The 21,569-nt window shown below is 59.2% G+C and overlaps 2 protein-coding genes across 2 annotated transcripts; one reads left to right on the top strand and one right to left on the bottom strand.

The window, feature by feature from the left end:
* Position 1: 1 nt before the first annotated feature.
* On the bottom strand, positions 2 to 7,611 carry FCSK (fucose kinase; the record flags this gene model as incomplete). Its single annotated transcript, XM_082290111.1, has 23 exons — positions 2 to 619; positions 803 to 1,026; positions 1,546 to 1,645; positions 1,828 to 2,015; positions 2,088 to 2,207; positions 2,339 to 2,482; positions 2,614 to 2,841; positions 2,940 to 3,106; positions 3,209 to 3,419; positions 3,674 to 4,044; positions 4,188 to 4,255; positions 4,329 to 4,499; positions 4,948 to 5,049; positions 5,151 to 5,278; positions 5,593 to 5,734; positions 5,915 to 6,034; positions 6,123 to 6,203; positions 6,352 to 6,449; positions 6,722 to 6,794; positions 6,916 to 7,041; positions 7,128 to 7,178; positions 7,295 to 7,452; positions 7,539 to 7,611. The coding sequence occupies 23 exons, from the start codon at positions 7,609 to 7,611 to the stop codon at positions 503 to 505; spliced, it is 3,261 nt and encodes a 1,086-aa protein (XP_082146237.1). The 3' UTR covers positions 2 to 502.
* Positions 7,612 to 8,466: 855 nt separating this feature from the next.
* Positions 8,467 to 21,463, top strand: ST3GAL2 (ST3 beta-galactoside alpha-2,3-sialyltransferase 2). The gene is made up of 8 exons (XM_082290289.1): positions 8,467 to 8,554; positions 16,390 to 16,659; positions 16,753 to 17,178; positions 17,297 to 17,490; positions 17,717 to 17,896; positions 18,064 to 18,109; positions 18,278 to 18,397; positions 18,681 to 21,463. Exons 3-8 carry the CDS (start codon positions 16,846 to 16,848, stop codon positions 18,852 to 18,854), a joined length of 1,047 nt encoding a protein of 348 aa, XP_082146415.1. The 5' UTR covers positions 8,467 to 8,554; positions 16,390 to 16,659; positions 16,753 to 16,845; the 3' UTR covers positions 18,855 to 21,463.
* The last annotated feature ends 106 nt before the right edge of the window (positions 21,464 to 21,569 follow it).

Genomic DNA, 21,569 nt, shown 5'->3' with positions numbered 1-21,569 from the left:
ACACAAGCTTTTTTTATTCAGACAGACTGCAGGGACTAGTAACTTGCTTTCACTATTCACTATTTCACTGCAAAACAGTGCCTGAGGACACGAGAGGGTCTTGATTCCACATCCAGCTGCATGAGCATTGCATGCTGAACAGGCATCTTGGATCCCTGCTGCTGGAAGAGCAGAAAGGTTCCTGCTAAAGGCAGCATCACAAATGCTAGTTTGTTCCCTTCGGAAAACTGTAAAAACTGGAGTGAAACCCCAAAATCAGGCTGGAGGCCCTAGCAAACTGTCCCTCCAGCAAAGCCACCCAGCACGGGTAGTTTTGCCTGCCTGCACAACTTGTCACAGCTTCTCCAGGCTCCGGCTTTTGGGGCAAGTAGCAGCACAAGAAGGCCATATCGAGACCTAAGGAACCTGCTGGAGCTGGCTGAAGAAGCTGCCCCTAAAGCAGTGGGGATTTCCCAGCATCTGTTCGAGATATCTGCCAGGAATGGGCCAGGGCTGAAGGCCTTCACACAGCCCTGTCCCCTCCAGGGTGAGCAGCATCCTTCATACCACATTCCACAACCTCCACAGAGAAACCACCTGTGTCCACCTCGATGCTGTGGATGCTGAAGTTGCCCAGTCCCTAGAAAAAGAGTCACAGGTTGGGGCAGGAGCTAGCAAAGGACCCCTTCTCACCTCCAAGGTCCCAGGGAGGGCACAGGAACAAGAAGCAATCACATCCCATGTGTGGTGGGGAGAGATGCTCCTCATGTTCTATATAAGGCTGCTGCAAGCCGCCTGCAGCAGTGGGGGGCTCACAGCTCACCTCGGTGTTTGCCAGGATCCGGTGCAAAGCCTCTTTCTGCCGAGGGGCTTTGGTTAACACGTAAAGGAAGCCGCCGCCCCCAGCCCCAGCCAAGCACTGCCCATGGACGTAGGGCCGGAGAGCATCCATCATGCGCCCAACGGCCAGCGGCTCACAGCCCGGGGCCATGCACTTCTTCTGCTGCCAGTAGCAGTCCAGGCACTTGCCAAGGAGCAGCAGGTCACCTGCAGAGGAGGTAATATTGCAAATTACTTGTCTCTGTTTCTCACCCAAAGGGCAGAAACATCTCTGGCTCTCCTGCTCAGCCCAAGCTAAATTCTGCCTTCTCTTTTCCAGTTCCTCCCAGCTCTGCTGGCCGAGCAGGCAACCCCAGCCCTGTCACGTTGCTATTTGTAATCCTCCACAGGGGCAGGATTTCCTTGCTTTAATGCTCCAACTTCCTCTCTGCAGCAGCCAGATAAACCCGCTGCACTGACCAGGCATGGTCCCCAGCCCCGTCACCAATGGCGCACTGCCAATCAATCAGATTCAGCATGTCTAACCCCCTCTTCTTCAAAATTTTTGTTTAAGCCTGAATTTTGGGGTATTGCCTGGTGAGGGTGGGCCTGGGAGAGGATTTGAGGCTTCTGCAGCTGCAAGAGCCTGCATCCCCCAGCCCTTTTCCCCTCCAAGACTGCACAGCCTCTCCCTGTATTTCTTCAGCTGTTAAAAGGGCCAACCTGGCCCAGGGAAGGGGCTCACACCTTGCCTCAAGGCCTGGGCACACTCCTCGGCATTGCTCACCAGTGCGTCAGCATTTTGCACGATGGAGGGCAGCCTGGCATACCAGTTCCTCACCACGTCCTGCAAGAGGCCAGAATGTCCCTGTCACTGTCCTCCTGGCTCTGGGGAGGCAGTGCTGCACCCATAGCCTCGGGTGCCAGTTCACTCTGGGGCGGCAAAACTGCACAAGTGAAGGGGATGGCACCAAAGGCCACAGGGGGAGCAGAGGCACTCTGCGACACCCAGAGGCACCCAGGCATTACCTGGAGCAGGTTGCGGGCCAAGCGAGTCTTCCCCGTGTACACCAGCAGCAAGTGATCATTCAGGGTCTGGATAAAACCATCAGGGACCAAAATCTGCTCCACTTCCACTCTGAGTGGCAGCTGGGCCTTCGACCTCCCGATTTTGATGCCAGGAACGAGCCCACCAACCTGGTCCTGCCAACCACCCCCTGCAGGGCAGAGGGTCATCAGTCACTGCTGGGACCCCCACCCTGTGGGTCAGCTAATCTCCCAGGTCCTACCTGTTGTAAGCCTCTGCTCTAGGTGCAGCACAGCATGGATAAGGGACTCGGTGCTGGCAGCCTTCCCTGCTGCCCGGTACAGGGATGCCATCACTGCTCCTGCCAGGATGCTGCTGGTGCCTGCAGGGAGCACAGGCAGGGCCAGGGCAGTGAGGCACTGTTGTGGCCCTGAAGGCCAGGGGGCAGCAAGGGCAATGCCCCACTCCCAGGCACCAGTGAGGGACTGCCCAGCCCTTTCCCTGCAAACCTACCGAGGCCAGAACCGTGGGGCAGCTTTGACCAGGTGTGCACCTCAAAGCCACCCCCGTAGCTCTCCATCAGCTGGGCCCTCAAGGGTGTCTGTGAGGGGAACTGCACAATTTGGGTGCAGATAAAGGCAGCTTTGAGCAGGGCTCCTGAAACAAAAAGGAAGTTGATGCCTGCTGTGCTACCTGCTCCCTCATCCCACTGGCCCCAGAGAGGGCCACCCTGGCAGCAAAGGGACATCACAGGTACAGAGCCAGGCTGGCGGCTGGTGACCCCTCACCTGGTGCATGTGGCTGGCAGTAATCCTGTAAGTCTTCCAGCTCCCGGCACACCAGCTCTGCCACTGCCTCGCTCCGTGGTGTCCCGCTGAGGCTGACGAGGCGCAGCTCCGGCTGGACAATGCGCCGCACCCGGGCACCAATGGGCCGGCACCCGTCCACCAGCACCGCCACGTCCACTACAGCCCCCCCGTGCTCGTAGGTGATGGGGGGTGTGTCACTCCAGCCACCTGCCAACACTCACCATCAGCCTCAGGGGGCACTCTGACTCTTCCCCCAGCACCACAGGGGTGAGACATGGATCATCTGACTGGGGGGATGCGCTCACCGGAGAGGTCCAGGCGGGCTGGACATACCACCTGCACCCAGTGCCCCAAGGGTGGCAGCTCCACCTGTTCCACGGTGATGAACTGGCACGAGGACATCACTGCCTTCCGGACGAGGATCTGCTCGGCCCCCTCATAATGCCGAGCTGCTCTCACCAGCAGAGCCGGCCTGGGATGAGAAAGATGCTGAGCCCACTGCCACATCTCCATGATAGCACCAACGCCTAGAATGGAGCAGCTGCCTGCTGCCTCTTGCCAGCCTCAGCCTCACCGGCTCATCCACTTCTGGCGTTCAGCAGCCAGCTTCTGGACACCACCAGCGATGTCCCCGCTCTCCAGGTGCCCAAAAGCTGAGGCCCACTCCCTGTTGGCAGCAGGACCACTCCGCAAGCCGCCTTCCCCTTGTGCCATGCAGCCCAGGACCTCAGCAATACAGGCAAGTGCCCGTGCTGCAATACCAGCATCGCTGGCTGTGGAGGCAACTAGAAAATAAAAAAATAAATAAAAGGAGGCTGCAAAGCCACAGCCTGGCTGCAGGCTGCACCCCAAACCAGCCCACTTCTGCCTTAAGCTGTCCCCATGGGAGTGGGACTTGCATGGCTTGCACCCACCCAGGCTTGTTGGATGCCCTGCAGGTGCACCCCATGGGGTCCTGAAATAGGGGGGATCACTGAAGGGGGTGAGGAGCACTGAACGATCCTGATAACCAGATACGCAGCTAGTGAGTCCAGCTCACCCTCATCCAGTGTGCCCAGCATAGCCTCATGGTAGCCCTCATGGACAGCGCTGCGGGCAAGTGGCAGGAGGCTGCTGTCCTGGCGTCCCAGCAGCACCCGCCGCACCTTGCACTGGCCCTGCAGGAAGAACAGGGCCTGGCGAGCACCCAGCTCGGCTTCCGTGTCCACGCAGGGCAGCAACTCCTGCCAGGACATACGCCACGCCATCCGCCAGCGTGCCAGCTGCTCACTGGCCACCGTGGCCAGGCCCAGCAGCCACAGCACATCCTCCAGCCCCAGGGCCTCACGGGCGTGCAGCACCGGGAAGAGCCGGGCACTGAGCAGGCAGCGGCTCCTCCGTGGCGTCTCAGCATCCCAAAGGTCCCCTTCCCTGATGGAGGGAGAGACCATCAGCACTGCCCTGAGGCTCGAGGATACCTTCCACGAGGGGAGATGGAATGTGGGATGGGTTGGGGTGGTCATGACACCTCTGGGAGCTGGGTCTCCTCTCCCATCCTGACATGTGGCACCTACCGTACACCCGTCTGTTGGAAAAACTCAGCCCAGGGCATGTTCAGATAGGTGGCCTCTTCCACAGGGATCTGCAGGGGCACAGAGGGGCTGGTCACACCTTGGCTTCACTGGGAGCCTCGTGCCATCTCACTGCCCCCGCACCTGCCAGTCATCGAGGCGGCCAGTGAGAGTGAACACGCGGCAGGGCAAGTCACGCAGCCGGATGTGGTGGCCCTGCAGGACAACATCACGCAGGGGATGGCCCCGCAGGGCTGGTGAGGAGCCCACGTCAAGGCCTGAGAGGAGGCAGCCAGGACCGATCACCAGGGGACCCTGAAGAAGAAGCAACAATGGCATCGCTGGCGCCCAAACCAGAGCCAAATCCTGACCTTGGAATGGGACAACCACCCTGAGAGACAAGCTGGTGTCAGCACAAGCCAGGTGGCAAGACATAATTTTGTCACAAGGCTGCAGAAACACGGACTGTGGAAATTCAGGCCAGGTGACAGCCTCCAGGGCTCACAGCCGTAACAGAGCCCCCAAAGCAGAGGGTCTGCCCTGGTTCCCAGCTCAGGACAGGGCAGAGGTGACAGTCTCATCCCCTTGTTTGCAGAGGGTGACAGCCACCAGGGTGCCCAGTATGAGCCAAAAGGCAGTCTCAAAGAGGAAGGGCATCCCAAATCTCACAGCTGCAGTTCCTCCATCCTAGGCAGCAACACGTCACCCTGCTGCCCATTCGATGCACTGGGAGCGGTGGGTCACCCCCATCCTAGTCATGTACCTGGAGGTGACAGTGCTGGATGACACTGCCAGCTGCCAGCTGCACAGCTCCTTCCAGCAGGCAGTTGGTGACTGAAGAGCCGTCCTCCAGGAGACAGGGCTGCTGTCAAGGGCACAGAGACACGTGGGACCAGGGTCTGGGCACACAGCCCAGAGCAAACCCCAAAAAACACGCATGAGCAAGGCTGGGATGGAAGGACATACATCCACGTGGGAATGGGCTGTCTTGCAGAAGCGGAGGTGGCTGGCAGAGCCAGGCAGGAGAGTCAGGCTGCGGATGTGGTCGCTCGCAGAGGCGGTCATGTAGTCATAGGATGCATTGGGAATGCAGGCTGTGGGGGGCAGGAGAGATTTCAGCACATGGACAAAAAAATGTGGGTGTGTCTGACACTCGTGTGAGCCAGGCTGAACATCCCCAGCTGAAGGGGTCAGGAGTGAAGACCTGGGGACCCAGAGATGACTGTCAGGCCCTGACCACCCCATCTCTTCCCATGCAGGGAAGAGTGCCTAGGAATGGGTCACATCACATGCACTCACCACAGCATAGAATCATAAAATGGTTGGGGTTGGAAGGGACCTTAAAGATCATCTAGTTACAACCCCCTGGGCAGGGACACTCCACTAGAAGCTGGAAGGAAGCACTCACCCATGCTAAGAGGGAAGCCACGGAGAGCTGTCCACAGCACAGAGCGGGCACTCCTCACACTAGTATCACCACCACCCTTCACAAAATCCTCCTCTGTCATCCCCCCTGCCATGCACAGCACAATGTCGAAGAAGAGGGAGAGCTGGGGAGAGAAGGGACTTGTTGGGTCCAGCCATCCTGAACCCCACCCGGCTGCTGGGTGATCCCTCCCACTACCTCTCCCACCCAAATCTGGAAGTGTGGGGGCAAACAGACCCTAAAGAGATGCCCAGCAGCAACACCTGTGTGGCAAAGGGTCCCATTCCCACAGAGGAGCTGTCACCTGGATGGGTGGAGCCCCCGAGTCCAGTCCCATGTAGGTGCAGGCATCCAGAGGAGGGATGACATGGGTGGCCAGAAGCTGCTCGGCAGCATCCGAGGAGAAGAAAACAATCCCACAGACCTGCCAGGCACATCAGGGCTGAGGCTGCAGCTGAGGTGACACAAAGGACGGGGCTGGCAGGGTCACCAATACCTGAGTCATGCCGTACCAGGGGGACGGTGCCGTCTGGCCCTGCACACTGCTGGATCTGGGCCTCTGTGCCTTTGTAGATGATATCACGTACCAGCCCCTGGGAGCAAAACCATCCCAGTGAGCTCTTCAGGGAACCCTAAGCCAAGCAGCCATAGCAGTGCTGAGACCCCAGCACCCAAGGCATCACAGGACTGGAGACCACTGCATCTTCAAGGGATGCCTCTTGAAGGGGGAGCTGCCCCAACCTGCTCATTGGTGAGGTAGACCCCATGGTTCCTGGCATATGCTGGGCTCCCGGGCACTGCGATCACTCGGACACCCTGGAAGCTGTCCCAGTTGATCCCTGGGGGGAGGGACAGAGACCAGTGCCCACTGGGGCAGTGCATGTACTCACACTGGGCACAACTGCCTGAAAACCTGCACCACAGCAGCAGAAGTGGCAGCAGCATCCAGCCTTGGCCACCTCACTGCAGGCACAACGGATTCTCCCAGCTGTGCACAGGACAGCAATAGCTGAACATCCACACCCTCATGGGAGCATGGCACAGGCTGAACCAGATGTGTTGCTGGTTAAGAACCCTGTCCCACACCGAAGCAAGGCTGGTATCCACCCACCTGGTGTTGAGGGCACAGTGAGGAGCATGTCGGTGCTGCAGACCCAGACGCCAGGTGGGGAGCCCACACAGAGCTGCCAAGAGAAGGACCACATGCCCAGGGACGGCAGGAAAGGAGCCCAGGAACCCAACACCGCTCCCATCCTGCTGGAAACCAAACTCATCCCCGGGGCCCCATCCTCAGGCTACACAGACCCGGTGTGTCATGGTCCCCAGCAGGCTGTCCAGGTTGCAAACCAGCGCTTCGGCTGGGGCGCCAGGCTCCTCGGCGGGCAGGCAGGTGAAGGCACGGCCGCAGTCGTCAAAGGAGAAGTCGCGGCCCTGGTGGGACAGAGAATATGGCAGGGTCACCGGGAGGGAGCGGGTGCAATGAGAGGTCCCATGCTGGGCTGTAGGTCTGCTCTCACCATGTGCAAGATGAGGATGCGGGCGTCCCTCAGGACGTCAGCGGTCACCACCTGGGAGAGGACATCAGGGAAGAGTCAGTGGGGACAGGACAGGCACCCCCCTCACTTCCAGCGTCCCCTCCTGACTTCCAGCCTTCCCGGACCCACCAGAGGCTGTCACCTCTCACCGTGCATCCGGCGCGGGCGCTGAGGTGCTCGGCCGCCACCAGCAAAGCGTTCAGGGTGGCCCCGCCGCTGCCCAGGCGGGCCCAGGGGTCCTCCACGGCCAGAAGCAGCGCGGGGGGGCGCGGGCCCAGCCCGCCCCGCAGCCGCCGCACCTCCAGCTCTGCCAAACGAGAGGCGGGCGGCGTTGAGAGCCGATCCCGACGCCGCGGGCAGGGAGGGAAGGAGAGCGCCCGCCCCGCCACTTGCCTCGCTGCAGGGCGGACACGCTGCCATGGCCCCGCCGGCAGGTGAGGAGAATAGCGCTCCACTCCGCCGCCATAGGCACCTCCTCCGCCCCCAGCCTGGCGCCGCGGGGCTTGCTGGGATGTTTAGTCCAGCCCCCGCAGCCGCTCCGGGGCGCCCGGCACTGAGGGACTACAATTCCCAGTGTACTGCGCGGCGGGACCCAGACCCCCCCCTTAAAGGCACAGCGCACCCCCGTGCTGCTTCCCCCCTCCCTTCCCCCATCTCGGGGGTCTTGCAAAGGGGGAATGGAGGTTTGACGTTTTCTGTCCTAAAATGGGTCTCGGCGGTGGTGCGCACCCCTAAGTGCCCTGGGTCACCCCTGTCACGAGTCCGGCTCCTCACAGGGTTCTCTGCAGAGAGGAGGGGTGCCCGGGCGGTGGGCGCTGATATCGGCTCCCGGTGGGTTACCAGGATGGGCGCCCGCTGTGTGCTGGGGTTCTATCGGGGTACTGGGTACTGGGGAATGTCGATGCACTGGGATGGGTGCCGAGGTGGGTACCGAATTGGGTACCAGGGAGGGTAGCGGGAGATGCCGGCGCGCCAGGTGAATACCGGGGGTGGATAACGGGGGATGGGTATTGGGGTGCCGATGCCCGGAAATGCCAGTGCGCCGGGTGGGTACTGGGATGGGTACCGAAGTAGTTACCGAGTTGGGTATCGGATTGGGTACCGAGAGTGTTCAGGGGGATACCGATGCTGGGCACCGGACTGGGGGGTGCCTATGTGCCGGGGTGAGTCCCGGGCTGGGCACCAGGGTAGATTCCTGAGATGCCGGTGGGGAGGGTGGGCGCAGGCGGCCCCTCTCTCTTCCTACAAGTCCCACAAGCGCCGCCAGGCGGCCCAGGACTACATCTCCCAGCCTGCCGGGCCCGCTCCCCCCGCCCCGCACGGCGCGGCACGGCTCCGCACGGCGCGGAGGGCGGTGGCGGCGGGGCCCGGGTGAGCCCGGCGGCGGGGCCATGCCGGAGCTGAGCCAGGTACCGCGGCGGAGAGTGGGCCCGAGGCGGGGGGTGCGGGCACGGCCCGGCTCGGCTCGGGGTGCCGGTCGCGGGGAGGCGGCGGGGGTAGCGGGTTGCGGCGGGGGAGCCCGCCCGGGAGCTGCCCCGGTGCCGCGGGCTGGTGCCGGTGCTGGGAGCTGGCCTCGGGGAGCATCCACGGGGTGCGTTGGGTTCATCCCCTGTGTCGTGGTCCCGGTTGCTGGTCCCGGTGATGAGTGCAGGTCCCGGGGCTGGGTGCAGGTCTCGGGGCTGAGAGCATCCCGCCGGGATGCAATGAGTGCTGAACAGCCCCGGGAGGATATGCTGTCTCCTGTCCGGGGTGCAGGTCCGGGTTCTGGGTGCTGGTCCCGGTGCTGGATGCTGGCTGCCGGGAGCATCCACCCGAGTTGCTTTGGGTTCAGACCCGGGAGGTTGAGCTGGTCCTGAATGCCGGCCCGGGCCCTGCGGTGCTGTCCCCAGGGAGGATGTGCTGGCCCCAGCCACGGGGAGCAGCTCCAGGGTGCTGCCTGGGGAGGATGTGCTCGCCCCGGGGAGCATGCTGGCCCTAGCAGGGGTGTCGGGGCTGGGGCTGATGGAGCTGCTCCCCTCCAGCCGTGTGTCCTGGGATGTTGAGGGCAGAGCCGGGGGACCGGGGTGGGAGGGCTGGCTGCGAGTGGCCCCAGTCCCCACCAGTGCCAGAGTGCGTGTAAGGTCCCTCAGCAGCAGTGTGACACATGGCTGCGTGACACACGGCATCCATTGCATGGGTAGTGGCAGCCAGGATTTCACAAACAGCCTGAGCGTCCCTGGGGACAGGGTAGAAAACTGTGTCACCGAGCAGGGGATGTCCCTTGTCCCTCCTGTGGGGGGGGAGGGGGGACACTAACACGGGCATTGGTGTGAGATCTTATCGGTGTGCCTATCCCAGTGTTTCAGGGTGTTTCCCTGGCTGAAGCACGGCTGCCAGGGTGGGATTGATACCGGAGCCCGTATTTCAGGGCCTGGCAATTCAAGGGGTCCTCACATATGCCGGGGGCTCAAGTGCTGCTGGCACAAGGGGAAGGCAAGGTTTTGCTCGGGCTCCAGCTGCAGAGTCAGAATACTTAGTCCAGAGCTCCCAAATATTTCCCTAGAATGAGGGCTTTTCATCCCAGCAGGAATATACTGGGGGGAGGATGGCACTCGGGCAGCGTGCAAGCTCGGACTGGAGGAAGGGCCACGTCCCCGCCTGCTGTCTACAATCATAAAACATGGCTGGGGGGAACCAAATCACAACAAACCCCAAAAGTTGCTGAGCCGCCCTCCAGGAAGACATGTGGACTTCGAGCTGGTGAAGGCAGTTTTGCCCTGCATTATCTCGGGCTCGCCTCTTCCGAGCCCTGAGCAGCCGCCCCGGTCACATCGTGGCCAAGGCGGTGAGCGCCAGCGGGAAGTTCCTCAGCGCTTCAGGCTTGGTTTTCCTTTTTCTTTTTTCTTTCCCTTGTATCAGAAGCAAAAGTCGCGGCCTCAGCGGGGAGGGTTGGGCTGTGGGGGGGTGCCTTGCCCGCCGCCCTCCCCCGCCCGGCGCGCGCGTGCCCGTCTGTCTGTCTGTCTGTCTGTCCCCATCTGGCAGCGACAGCAGCCCCGCTGCCGGTGGTGTGCGGCAGCTGCCTGTCAAAAGCGCTTCCCTCTCTTCCGAGGAGCTCATGGCGGTTCTTGGGAACGGCGAGGCGCGCTCCGCTCACCGCCCACGCCTCGCCGGCGCCGGAGGCAGGCAGGGAGAGCCGGCAGGGAGAGCCCCGGCAGCCGCACGCTGCGGGAACGCTTGAATTTTCGTGCCCAAACAAGCTCCAAACTGCCGCTTTTTGGGGAAAGGCTCCGGTGGCACTGAGGGTTCGGTGGTTTTGCTGCGGGCTCTCGGCACGCCGGATGCCGCCCAGTTTGGCAGGCGGGGGTCCCGGCAGCTCGATGGCTTTCATCTCCTTCCGTTGCATTTAATTTTTGCACGACTGCAAGCTGCTAATTGCTTTCCAGTGGCTTGGCCGGCTTCAGTGCTTCTTCATGAGCCAGGATTTATCGGAGCCCGCCTGACCCCGCGGGTGTGGGATGTGATGGGATAGGCTGGGAACTTCATCTCCCTGCCCTGCTGGGCTCCGCGCTGGGCTCCAGGGCATCTCTTGGTTTCATGTTGCTCTTTGCCACCGGCGTCTTCCAAAAGCTTTTTTTGGAAAGTGCAAGTGATTTGGGTCCCAACTCCAAGGCAAAGTTCCCAAAGATACCCCCAAAACCGCACATAGATGAGTAGTGAATATATTTTTTAAAATGTTATATATATATGCATGTGTGATATATAGATTTTTTTTTTTTTTTCTTATGGGCTGGATAGTTCAGTGTTTGAGCTCTAAAATAACACCCTCAACAGCTGCTCTTGGGAAACCAGAACAAGGTGCAATCACTTTGCTCTGGGTATCCCCAGCAAAGGACTTTTGATCTGCAACAGTAATTGGGCTAATTAGGAAGCTGCAAATGCTCCCCCTTCTCCCCAGGTGTCTTGAGCGGAGCCCCAGCTAGTGGAGAGAGGAAGTCAGGGGCCCTCACCAGTGGAACTGCTCTAATTTTACATAGGGTGGGAGTTCTTGGCTGTAACTGGGCTGTGCTGGGATTGATGCCCTCCAGCCTGGGGAGCCTTTTGTAACTTCCCTGCAATGAAATCTCATAGGTGTAATTTCCCTAACGAGTTCAACGTCCTCTCAGTGCTGCCCGCAGGTGGAGCAAACCCTGGTGGCTTTTTGGGGCCACCCACAGCATGCACCGAATTTGCAGTTCTCAGCTTGTGCCCCGGGGGAAAGAGAGTGACTGTGGGTACTGCACCCATCAACCAGCCCTCAAAAGCCAAAGGAGAACCTTTGGGTTTCCACCACCTTGGATCCTCGGCGCTGATGAAATCGAGGGAGGAAGACAGGAAAGTGCAGGGGGGCCCTGTGTCCCTGCTCGCCTTCCCCAGGCAGAGGGCCACAACTGGCAGCGGCACCTCCTGGTGCAGCATCCGCCTGTCCTGCACTCCTGCGCATATTTTCCTGGTGAGGCATCAGGCATGAACCTAAAGGGTCCAGGCTGGTAAAACAGCGGCAGTGGTGGAGGGGAAGTGGTTCTTTCCCAGCCGGGCGGGGAGGCTCAGGGTGCTGCTGGCAGCTCACCGGATGCTGGTGGTGAAAGCAGAGCAGGGGCCCTGCCCTTCCTACGGAGCATGTTTGCCTGCTTCACAGGCAGCTGAGGCTGCACGGAGACTGCTTCAGGGGTGTCTGTGGGGTGTCTGTGCAGCTGGCAGGAAAGGGATGGGGACCAGGCAGACCCTGCTGCCCTCAGTGTGCAGCTGTGGGACGATGAGGCAGAAATGTGGCCTGCAGTGGGGAGCTGGCTCCCCATGGGACCAGATGGCTTTGCACAGGGAACTGCGGCAAGGGTGGGAGAGAGGAGGCGGCAGTGGTGGTGGCAAGCCCCAGACTCTGCCTCCTCTGTTCTGCTGGGTTGGTTGGCCAAACCTGGCTGCTCGGTGGGATTCAGCTGGGTGTGGTGGTGTGTGATCCAGGGTTCAGTGGTACCCAGCTGAGTGGTACCTGAGCTGGTGGTACTTGAGTTGGTGCAAACTGGGGGGGTCTGGGGTGGGTGCTTGGGGTGCAGAGCAGCTGGGCTGGCTCTTCCACTCAGTTCCACAAGCATTCAGGATCAGGGGAGAGAATCCCACTCCCCTCCCTGCCTGTCCTGCCTCAAGGAGGGAGCTGCTTCTTCTGGCACAGGGAGCTGAGCGTGACAAGGCCATGCTGTGAGCATGACCTTGGGCTTATCAACATCCCTGGAGTGAAGGGGCCAGGGTCCCCTTTTCCCCATGGCAGCCTGGGGAGACCCAGAATGGCTGGCAGAGGGTGGGGGAAATGGCACTGGAGAATGCGCAGGGACATCAGCCACACAGGCTGGCACATGGGGCTGGCTGGTCCCAACGGGAGTGTGAGCTTCAGGGATGGGCATCTGCCTTGGCTACTTCTGCCAGTGTGAATTTTGGCGGGGAGAGTGCCCACCCAGCATCGCTCTGTTGAGCAGCACGGGCTCTTTGAGCCAGAGCAGTTCCCTGAGGGTCCCGCTGCAGCTGAGCAAAGGAACTCAGGATGCTCCTGGACCAGTCCCTGCAGGCCCATCCACCAGCAAGGGTGGGAGCATTCCATTCTGTTTTCCCACTGCTGGCACTCCCCTGCACTCCCAGATCCCATAGGAAATGGCCTCAGCATGGCTGGCTCCATCCCAGCACTGCGCTGGGGATTTGGCCTCCACTCTCTTTCCTGGCCGTATCCCAGCGCTGAGGGATGAGCCCGAAATAACCCCTCTGGAGGCCAGACAGAAGGAAAGGCTGGAATTGCTGCTGTTGGCAGACAGGGATCCAAGTAGGGTTTAAAACACGGGAAACCCAATTAACTTGGCTCCACTAACTGATTGAGCTGGCTGATAAGAATATGATTAATTAAAAGGATGAAGAATAAGTTACCAGGTCCTCACTGCTGTCGGGATGTGGTGATGGCTTAACACATGAAATTGGCTTCTTCTCTTAATACCTGGTACTTGTATACTGCCGGCCATCAGATCTTCATGGCATCGTCCCCTGGCAGGGAGAACCATCCTTGTGCCAACACTGGGTGTGCTCCCTGCTCCCTCTCCCATCCAGCTGCCAGGGAGGAAAAAAGTTCAAGGGGAAAATATAATCCCTCTGGATGGGTGAAGCAGGAAGGACCTTCTTAATTAACTGTGCTTTTCTCGCCAAGTGCTGTTTTGGCTTTGGAAGCCCAGTGATGCAGAGGGACAGGGTATCATCCCCTCCCGCGCTGCCCCTGGCAGATTCCCGCTCGCTGTTCCAAGCTAACGCGAGCTGACGGCCCCATGGAGGCAAGCGGCTCCCTGGCACTCTGCCCAGGGGCTGTAACCTCTGGCAGCGCTTGGGCCATGGGCAAAAGGAAATTTGAACGGTTTTATGACTTTTTGTAGTAATCCAGCCCACTGAAGTCACGCCTGAAACAAGGACAGGTCACCACTCACTGTGTCTGCCTGGCATTGAAGGCGGTGGGAGAAGACTCGACTCAGATCCATTCCTTCCTTGTCAAAAACACCCAACCCTAATTCCACCCATGACAGAGATGCCAGTCCAGTCCAAGGGGTCCCCTGTGTGCTTCCCTCTCCTCCACCTGCAGGAGCCATGCACCGCTCTGGCACCCAGTCAGTGGTTCGGTGGTGTCAGAAGTGATGTCTCTGCACAGGGATCATGGGATGAGTAGCACCTGGTCACCCAGGGTGGCATTTCCCAAAGACTCCTGGGGGAATTTTCAGCCCATTCATCCCTAGGAAGAGCAGCAGTCAGTGCAGACAATGCTGCCACTGCTCCTCCACTGCCCTTCTCTCCCTGCCCCTAATAGGGTGACATCCCATGTCCCAGTGATGGCTCCTTCCTTTGCCCACCCTGCCATTTACTGGCATGGAAATCTGTGCCAACAGCCTCAGGATATCTTAGAAATGAGCAAACAAAGCCAACGAGACCTAAAGATGCCAAGTGGGGATGTACTCAATGGTGTTCTGTCTGACAGGGAAGGGACAGGCATCCTCCAGGCCCTGGGGCTGTCTGTCACATCGCTCCAGCACTCATCCTGAAATTAAAGATTATATGATTGGAAAAAAGCATCCACCTGTAAAAGCAGCAGAGCAATTTCCCAGGACCTTTTAATAGCCTTGCTTCATTATCTCCTGCAATCAAAGAGAAACTTGTGTTTGATGAGCACATGGTCCTCAGGAGGCAATTTAAGATCCTGGGGATGAATTTGGGAATGAAAGGATATTTGGTGGCATCACTGAGTTGCCAAGCTTGCTCACCACAGGAGAAATCCTGAAATCCCTTGTTATTTTAAGAAGGAAAAATCAAAATCTAGTGCAATAAGCTCCTGCAAGTGGGGTTTTATTTGTGGAGGCGGGTTGGATTAGGATTGGGCAGGGAGGGCATGGATATTGCTGGGGTATGTTTGTATTTGTGGGTGCCCTGTCCCTGCTGGGGGCTGTAAGGACTAGTGCAGATGGAAATAGCTGCCCTCTCCTACTAGGAAAATGATGACTCAAACCAGCCGCTGGGATTTAAGGCTTCTTTTACCGCGCATGAGCTGGGCTGGACGGGGGTTTTCCCCCCCCGCTGTGGTCGGGGGCAGCTCCAGGAGGCCCCAGGATGGGGGCCATACAAAATGTGCTCCAGATGATGTCAGGGCTGGGATGCATCAGGCAGGACGAGGCTGAGCTGGGGAGCCGGAAAGGGATTTTCCCCCTTTCACCAGGAACAAAAATAACACAAGCACGTGATAGCTCATTTCCTTTAGCCTTTAAAAAGCCCCGTGGGATGGTGAGCAGCAGGAGCAGGGGAAGGGGATCAGCCCGTCCTGCTTGGTGGCCCTGCCACATCATAGCTGAAAAAAGCCCTAAAATTGCCTTTTACCTGCGAATCTTTCCAGCGTTTTGCATCGGGGTGGGCTGTTACAGCTTTTCACTGGCTTTATCCCAAACTCCTTAAATGCAAACCCTCTGTTTAACAACCACCCTGCTTTTTCCGCTGGCAGCAGCCCAAGGAACTGGTTGCAGTCACTGCTGGCCATGCGTGTGCCATGTAGGCGTGTTAAAATTCCCCGCCAGAGCCCAGAAAAACACTTGAACTGGGATGTGCCTTCAGTTTTCGGATCTTTCCTTTAAAGATTGTCCCCACTTGAACAAATATTTGTCAGGGGGTTAATGGTTTGTGTAGGAGGTGTCCATGCCTGGCAGTGCAAAGGGCTGGGAGAGACTTAGGGGTCCATGTTCTCCTCCCATCCCAACAAGGAGGTTTTTGGGAGCTTAGCAGTCTGTTCCTGGAAAGCAAGCCAGCATCTTGCAGAAGATGTTTTTCCTAGGGAAGAAGCATCTTGGTGCCTGCCGGCTCCTAATTAGTGCTGCCGGCCTCGGCACTGGCTTAATTGGGGCCAGGACTGAGCCGTGGAAGTGATGCCTCTGTAGAGTTTGGCCTTGGGGCGGGGTCACCCCCTCCCCAAAAAGGTCTGGAGGGGAGGTCATGTCTCCAACGCGCTGGGATTCTGGATCCTGCCCCAGCTCAGTGACTGGGTTAAAAGGGGATTTTCAACCTTTTTTTTTTTAATTTGGCCAAGGAGCGTGGTCTGGCTTTGGCCCCCACCCCGACTCGGGGGGCTTGGCCGCTCCTCGCCGGGCGCAGGCGCCAGCACCTCTGCCCTGGCTATTTTTACCCGCCAGGATCACGAGCGAGCAAGTGACCTTCCCCAAGGGACGCGGCCACTCGGGGGGGGACAGTCGCCAGCGTCCGTCCCCGGGGTGCCTGTCAGGCTGCGGAGCGGCTGTTTCCCGGCTGTCTCGGCGGCGGCGGCGGCAGCCGGCGAAGAGGGTTTTGGAGGGGCTGCTTGTGGCTTGATAGAGAAGGAGAATTGAGCCTACAGAATGGAGCCGCTTGTTTGGCTCCGGAGGCGAGTTCATGGCTGAGCCTTTGTCTGGCAGAGACAGGGAGGGCACAGTCCGGGAGCTGCTGGGAGTTTCCCAGGCACGGATAGCGATGCCGGCATCTCAGCTCCCTGCGCACCCTGCGCCTGCTTGTCCCCTTTGGGGACGGCTCGTACCCTGCAGCCCCGTGCCTGGGACGGGCTGGGAGGCATTTTGGGGTGTCCAGTGGGGAATACACTCCCTAGCCCCCAGCACCCTCCTCCTGCTCGGCGCAGCCCCCCAGCTCCGCTGTCTGTATCGCCACCCCTTGACCCGCCGTCCCCTCCTTCCCGCTCCAGGCTGGTGTCGTGGTGGCCGTGTTCCCGAGCCAGCGGCTGAGGGCAGCGTGCCAGCGGATCAGCTAAACCGCGGGGATGATGAGCACCGTCGCAGCTGAGCGCCAGCCGGGGCCGGGACCTGGAGGAGCCGCCGGAGCGCGGTGCCGCGGCTGAGGCCGGTGCGCCGAGCTGTGCCGGACCCCTCCGCAGATGCTCCTTGCCTGGCACGTGGAGCCACCGGGGGCCCTCGCCGCGGCCGGACAACGCGGATGGAAAGCTGCAGCCCAGCAGGTAAGAGCCCGGTGCGGTGGGTCGTGGGAGGCTCTACATCCCCCTCCCCACACCGCCGCCTCAGGGAGTTAGTTACAGCTCTCGTTCCTGCAGGGAGCCTCGCTGGCCGGCTGACGCCCTCCCGCGCCCTATGCCCGCGCCCTGTGCCGGAGCGGGCGCCGTCCCCGGCTCAGCCACCCGCCGACCATGAAGTGCTCGTTGCGCTTCTGCTTCCTCTCGACCGCCTTCCTGCTCGTCTTTGTCATGTCCCTCCTCTTCACCTACTCGCACCACAGCATCGCCTACCTGGACCCCGGCGGGCTGGGAGGCATCCACCGGGTGAAGCTGGTGCCCGGCTATGCCGGGATGCAGCGGCTCAGCAAGGGGGGGCCGTACCCCCGGGGCTGCGCCTGCCGCCGCTGCCCGGCCGAGGAGCCCGGCGCCACCGACTGGTTTGATGGGCGCTATGACGGCACCGTGTCCCCAGTGTGGACCAAGGAGAACATGGACCTACCGCCCGACGTCCAGAGGTGGTGGATGGTGAGCGAAGGGGCAGGAATGCCATGGTGTGCTCTGGCACGGGAGGCACAGATTTCTCCTCCACCATCAAGGAGAAGGCTCTGTCTGATTCCCCGCGCCCTCCTTCCCCTTCTTGCAGATGCTACAGCCCCAGTTCAAGTCCCACAACACCCACGAGGTCCTGAGCAAGCTCTTCCAGATCGTACCGGGCGAGGATCCCTACCGCTCCCGTGACCCACGCCGCTGCCGCCGCTGTGCCGTGGTTGGCAACTCAGGCAACCTACGCGGCTCCGGTTACGGGCCGGAAATCGACGGGCACGACTTTGTGATGCGGTGAGGGCCAGAGAGCACTGCCGGGGACCTGCCCGCCCGGGCAGTACAGAGACATGGGGTGATGCTGGCACCACCGGCTATTGGGATGAATGGGAGTGAGTCCAGACCTCCCCTGGGTGGGAAACTGCTGCTTGGCAGCATTCAGCAGCTCGTGGGGATCACCCATGTCATCTGCAAGGCACAGGGCATTGGGAGGGTGGTGTCATCCTCCCTGCTCTCTCCCCAGGATGAACCAGGCCCCCACAGTGGGCTTTGAGGGCGATGTGGGTGGTCGGACCACACACCACTTCATGTACCCCGAGAGTGCCAAGAACCTGCCCGCCAACGTCAGCTTCGTGCTCGTGCCCTTCAAAACCCTGGACCTGCTCTGGATCGCCAGTGCCCTCTCCACCGGCCAGATCAGGTTGTAAGTACTCAGTGGGCACTGGTGGCTCACCTAGCTCAAGGACAGCTCCCCTGGGAGCAGTGGGGATTCATTGGTTCTTCCCTCCCAGAGCCCCCTTTGGCAAGTCAAACTGGAGCTGGGGGCATGGGACCCCCAAGAACTCACCTGCCTCTCCGCTCTTTTCCCAGCACATACGCACCTGTGAAGGCTTTTCTGCGTGTGGACAAAGAAAAGGTATGTGGGGCTCATCCTTACCCCTGCAACAAGCACCTGTATGGCCATGGCCCCTGTCACCTCATCATTTCCCAGGGTTCCCAGTGCTCCTTCACAGGAGCTTCCTTTTCGTGATGCCAAAGGGATCATTGCTGGGGCTCCTGCACTAACCCCAGTCTGTCCTCCCAGGTGCAGATCTACAATCCTGCCTTCTTCAAGTACATCCATGACCGCTGGACGGAGCACCACGGGCGCTACCCCTCCACCGGCATGCTGGTGCTCTTCTTCGCCCTCCACGTCTGTGATGAGGTAGGTAATGGCTCCTTCAGCTCATGGCTTGCATGGAATGGCTTTGCTGGGATCCTGAACCTTACAGGGTTAAGTAAGGAAGTGGATTCTTGGGGTCAAACTGCAGCAGTCACTTACTCTGATTGCCTAACACCACAGTGATGGGCACACCCTTGAGAGGTGGGAAGGCTGTGCAGAGGGATGGGCACCTTCAAAAGTCCCCCCAGCAATGCAGGGGGTGCTGAGACAAGGGTGCCCCAGCCTGGTGGGGGGTTCTGGCTCACTCCCTCCCTTGCTACTGCAGGTGAACGTCTTTGGGTTCGGTGCTGACAGCCGGGGGAACTGGCACCACTACTGGGAGAACAACCGCTATGCCGGGGAGTTCAGGAAGACAGGGGTGCACGATGCCGACTTTGAGGCACACATCATCGACATGCTGGCCAAAACCAGCAAGATCGAGGTTTACCGGGGAAACTGAGGGCTGAGCCTCTGGCTCCCTGCTCCAGCAGGTCCTGCTGCCTGCAGGGGCAGAGGGTGAGGGTCTCCCTGGTGGCCTCAAGCGACGAGCACCAGAGGGGCAGTGCAGGTCTGCATTGCTGACAGAGCCACCCCAGTGGTATTTGGTGCCTCCAGCAGCCAATCAGGTTCAGAGCTAAAGGAGACTTTTTGCTTTTTTAAAATTATTATTATTATTAAGAAACCCAGCTGAGAAAGGATTTATAAACACAATCAGCAACTGACCAGGCGGCGGGGGCAGCCGCCTTGCATCTCTCTACAGTCAAACCAAATGCTGCTCTTTTTAAAACAAGACAACCCCCCTGCCCTGAAGCCACGTGACTTTGGGGAACCCCTCGAGCATCGTGTCTGGGCCGAGGGGGCTGAGGGAGCTGTGGCAGCTGCGCAGCCTCACCAGTGGAACCAGCTGCTTCCTTTTTCCTTTATTTTAGTATTTTTCTTTCACCCACCTCGGGCAGCCGATGCCGTCGTTTCTCCAGGGAAGGCTCCTGGCAAGAGGCAGGTCCCAGTGCATGGATCCATGGTGGGGAACCAGAAGCTTCGGGAAGCTGGCCATTGCTGATGCTCTGCTGCAGGCTGGCAACTGCTGGCACAGCTGTGCAGGGAGACAAAGAGGAACCCCAACTTTGGGGCCCAGGATCCCTGCTCTTCTACCTGAGGACGGGGAAGGGTAGGACAGATTTCAGGACTGACTGTACAGGAGGGCAGCTAAGAAACCTGCAGGAGCTGTAGCCTGGTCCCTCTGGCTGAGCTCTGTGAGCAGTTGCAGGATGCTCAAGGGGTTGTGGGACGCAGCAGAGTCAAGGAGACAGGATTTCCTTTGCTTTCAGGCTGGGAAAAAACAGATCAGAGATGAGTGGGTGAGTGAACTGTGCTTTTGCTTTTGTGTTGTTCTAAACAGCTCTGGTGAGAAGCTGAAATCCCAAAGTCTTTGCTCCATTTGCCAGGGGTGGCGCTTGGTTTACACCAGTCTGGTACAGCCGATGCCCTCAGGGTCTCCAGGGCTTCCCAGGCTGGACAGGCAGCCTATGACATGGGATGGGGAGATGCTGAAGGAAACTGTCTCCCCAGAGGTGTCATTAAAACCACTTTCTTTGGGTCAATCAGGTGGGTGTGGGTTTTTTTAGGAGATGCTGGAAAGCTCAAGAAAAAGGCAGCCATCAAAAAGGTCCGCCAGAGAGGGACCCTCTGCCTGCACAGCTGGTGCTGAGAGTGGGGCAGGGGCTGTGGGGCAGTGCCCATCTGGAGAAGCTCTACCCGCGCTGCCTGGTTGCAATAGTTAATTTGAAGAACAATCACTGTAGGGTTTTTTGGGCTTGGAGATTTTTTTACCCTTTTGTATCTGGCTTTTCTGTAGCAGCCTCTTACCTGTTTCTCCACTTTGGTTTTGTTGTTTTTCAGGGTTTTCTTTTATTTTTTTGAGGTTTCTCTGCAATCGTGAAACACGAGGGTGTGGGTTGGTCACCTGGAGCAGGCAAGTCAGCAGCCCCTGGGCTGGGGAAATTCAGCTTTTCTGTCCACAGGGATTTAAACTCCTGAGTTTTGTGGTGGGTTTTAGCCTGTAGAAGTGGAGCCTCCCTGATGCAGGCAGCCCCAGGACACAGGCTGCTGCAAGCCCTGCTCTCCACTTTCCTGGGTGGTTTTTGTTGAGTTTTTCTGGTGGTTTTTTTTGGTTTTTTTTGGTTTTTTTTTTGTTTGTTTGTTTTTGGTTTTTTTGGTTTTTTTTAATGGGGAAGAAAAATAAAAACCATGAGCAACAATGAGTGCCTTGACCATCTCCCATTGGCAACACCAGGCTGTGTGCGCTCTGGTGGCAGGGACGTGGCCGATGTATCTGGCAGTTGTACCCACTTCCTTCCTCGCACCAGGCTGGATCTTAGCTGGGGAGTGCTGCTGAGAGAGAGAGACACACCCAGGGCACTGTACTGGTGGCTAGAAAGGCCAAATCCAGTGTGATGAGGCTGGACCAGCTCCTGTTGCAGCTGAGCAGGGCCAGGCCTGACAACCGCAGGGTGAGTGGAGACGCTGGGTACCAAACCCGGGTACCGAACCCTCCGGCAGCACAGTGCTGGTATCCAGTGTCAGGCACGCTCGCAGCTCCTGGCTGCCCTGACAGTATTTTTTTTTTGGCTAACTTCCTTCCCCTACCCCCCTTTTTTCAGTTGTTTTAATTATTATTATATTATTATTTTTTATTTAAGCTGTCCCACTAGGACTCGCGACCACTTGTGTCTCCCTGGCAAGGCGGCCGCAGGCAGGCGCGTGCTGCGCGGCCGGCGCACCACTGTACTGTACATAGAGGAGATGTAGGCACAGGCTACGGGCAGGAGGCAGGCAGGGAAGAGGTGCCTGGGCTGGCCCACCTGGCAGAGGCTCTCTGCATCACACAGTACCTGATCCGAGCACCCATCGCCCCCTGCCCCACCGGGAGAGGGAGAGACCAGTGCTCTGACCTAGGGCTAGGAGCAGGTGGGCAGCTCAGCCCGTAGCCTCTGTGTACATGGGTACTTCTGCACACAACTGTCTTAAAACAACTGTTTTTTTTAAAGTCAATAAAAATCATGCATCAAATCTGCTTGGTGATTTTCTTCTGATAGCCCTCCCTGCCGTGCCTTTGCCTGCACCCAAACCTGGGCATCAGTGGGGTCAGGAGAGGAGGGGAAGGGAATGAGAGGAT

The sequence above is a fragment of the Coloeus monedula genome, assembly GCF_965178545.1.
Source record: "Coloeus monedula genome assembly, chromosome: 13".
NCBI lineage: Eukaryota > Metazoa > Chordata > Aves > Passeriformes > Corvidae > Coloeus > Coloeus monedula.
This window is presented reverse-complemented; position numbering and strand designations above follow the sequence as displayed.

Bases quoted from the DNA above. Each gene is read 5' to 3' on its own strand.
- ST3GAL2 (XM_082290289.1), top strand. From the start codon at position 16,846: ATGAAGTGCTCGTTGCGCTTCTGCTTCCTCTCGACCGCCTTCCTGCTC. The intron at 17,897-18,063 runs GTAAGTACTCAG...CTCTTTTCCCAG, and splicing joins TCCACCGGCCAGATCAGGTT to CACATACGCACCTGTGAAGG. The intron at 18,110-18,277 runs GTATGTGGGGCT...CTGTCCTCCCAG, and splicing joins TGCGTGTGGACAAAGAAAAG to GTGCAGATCTACAATCCTGC.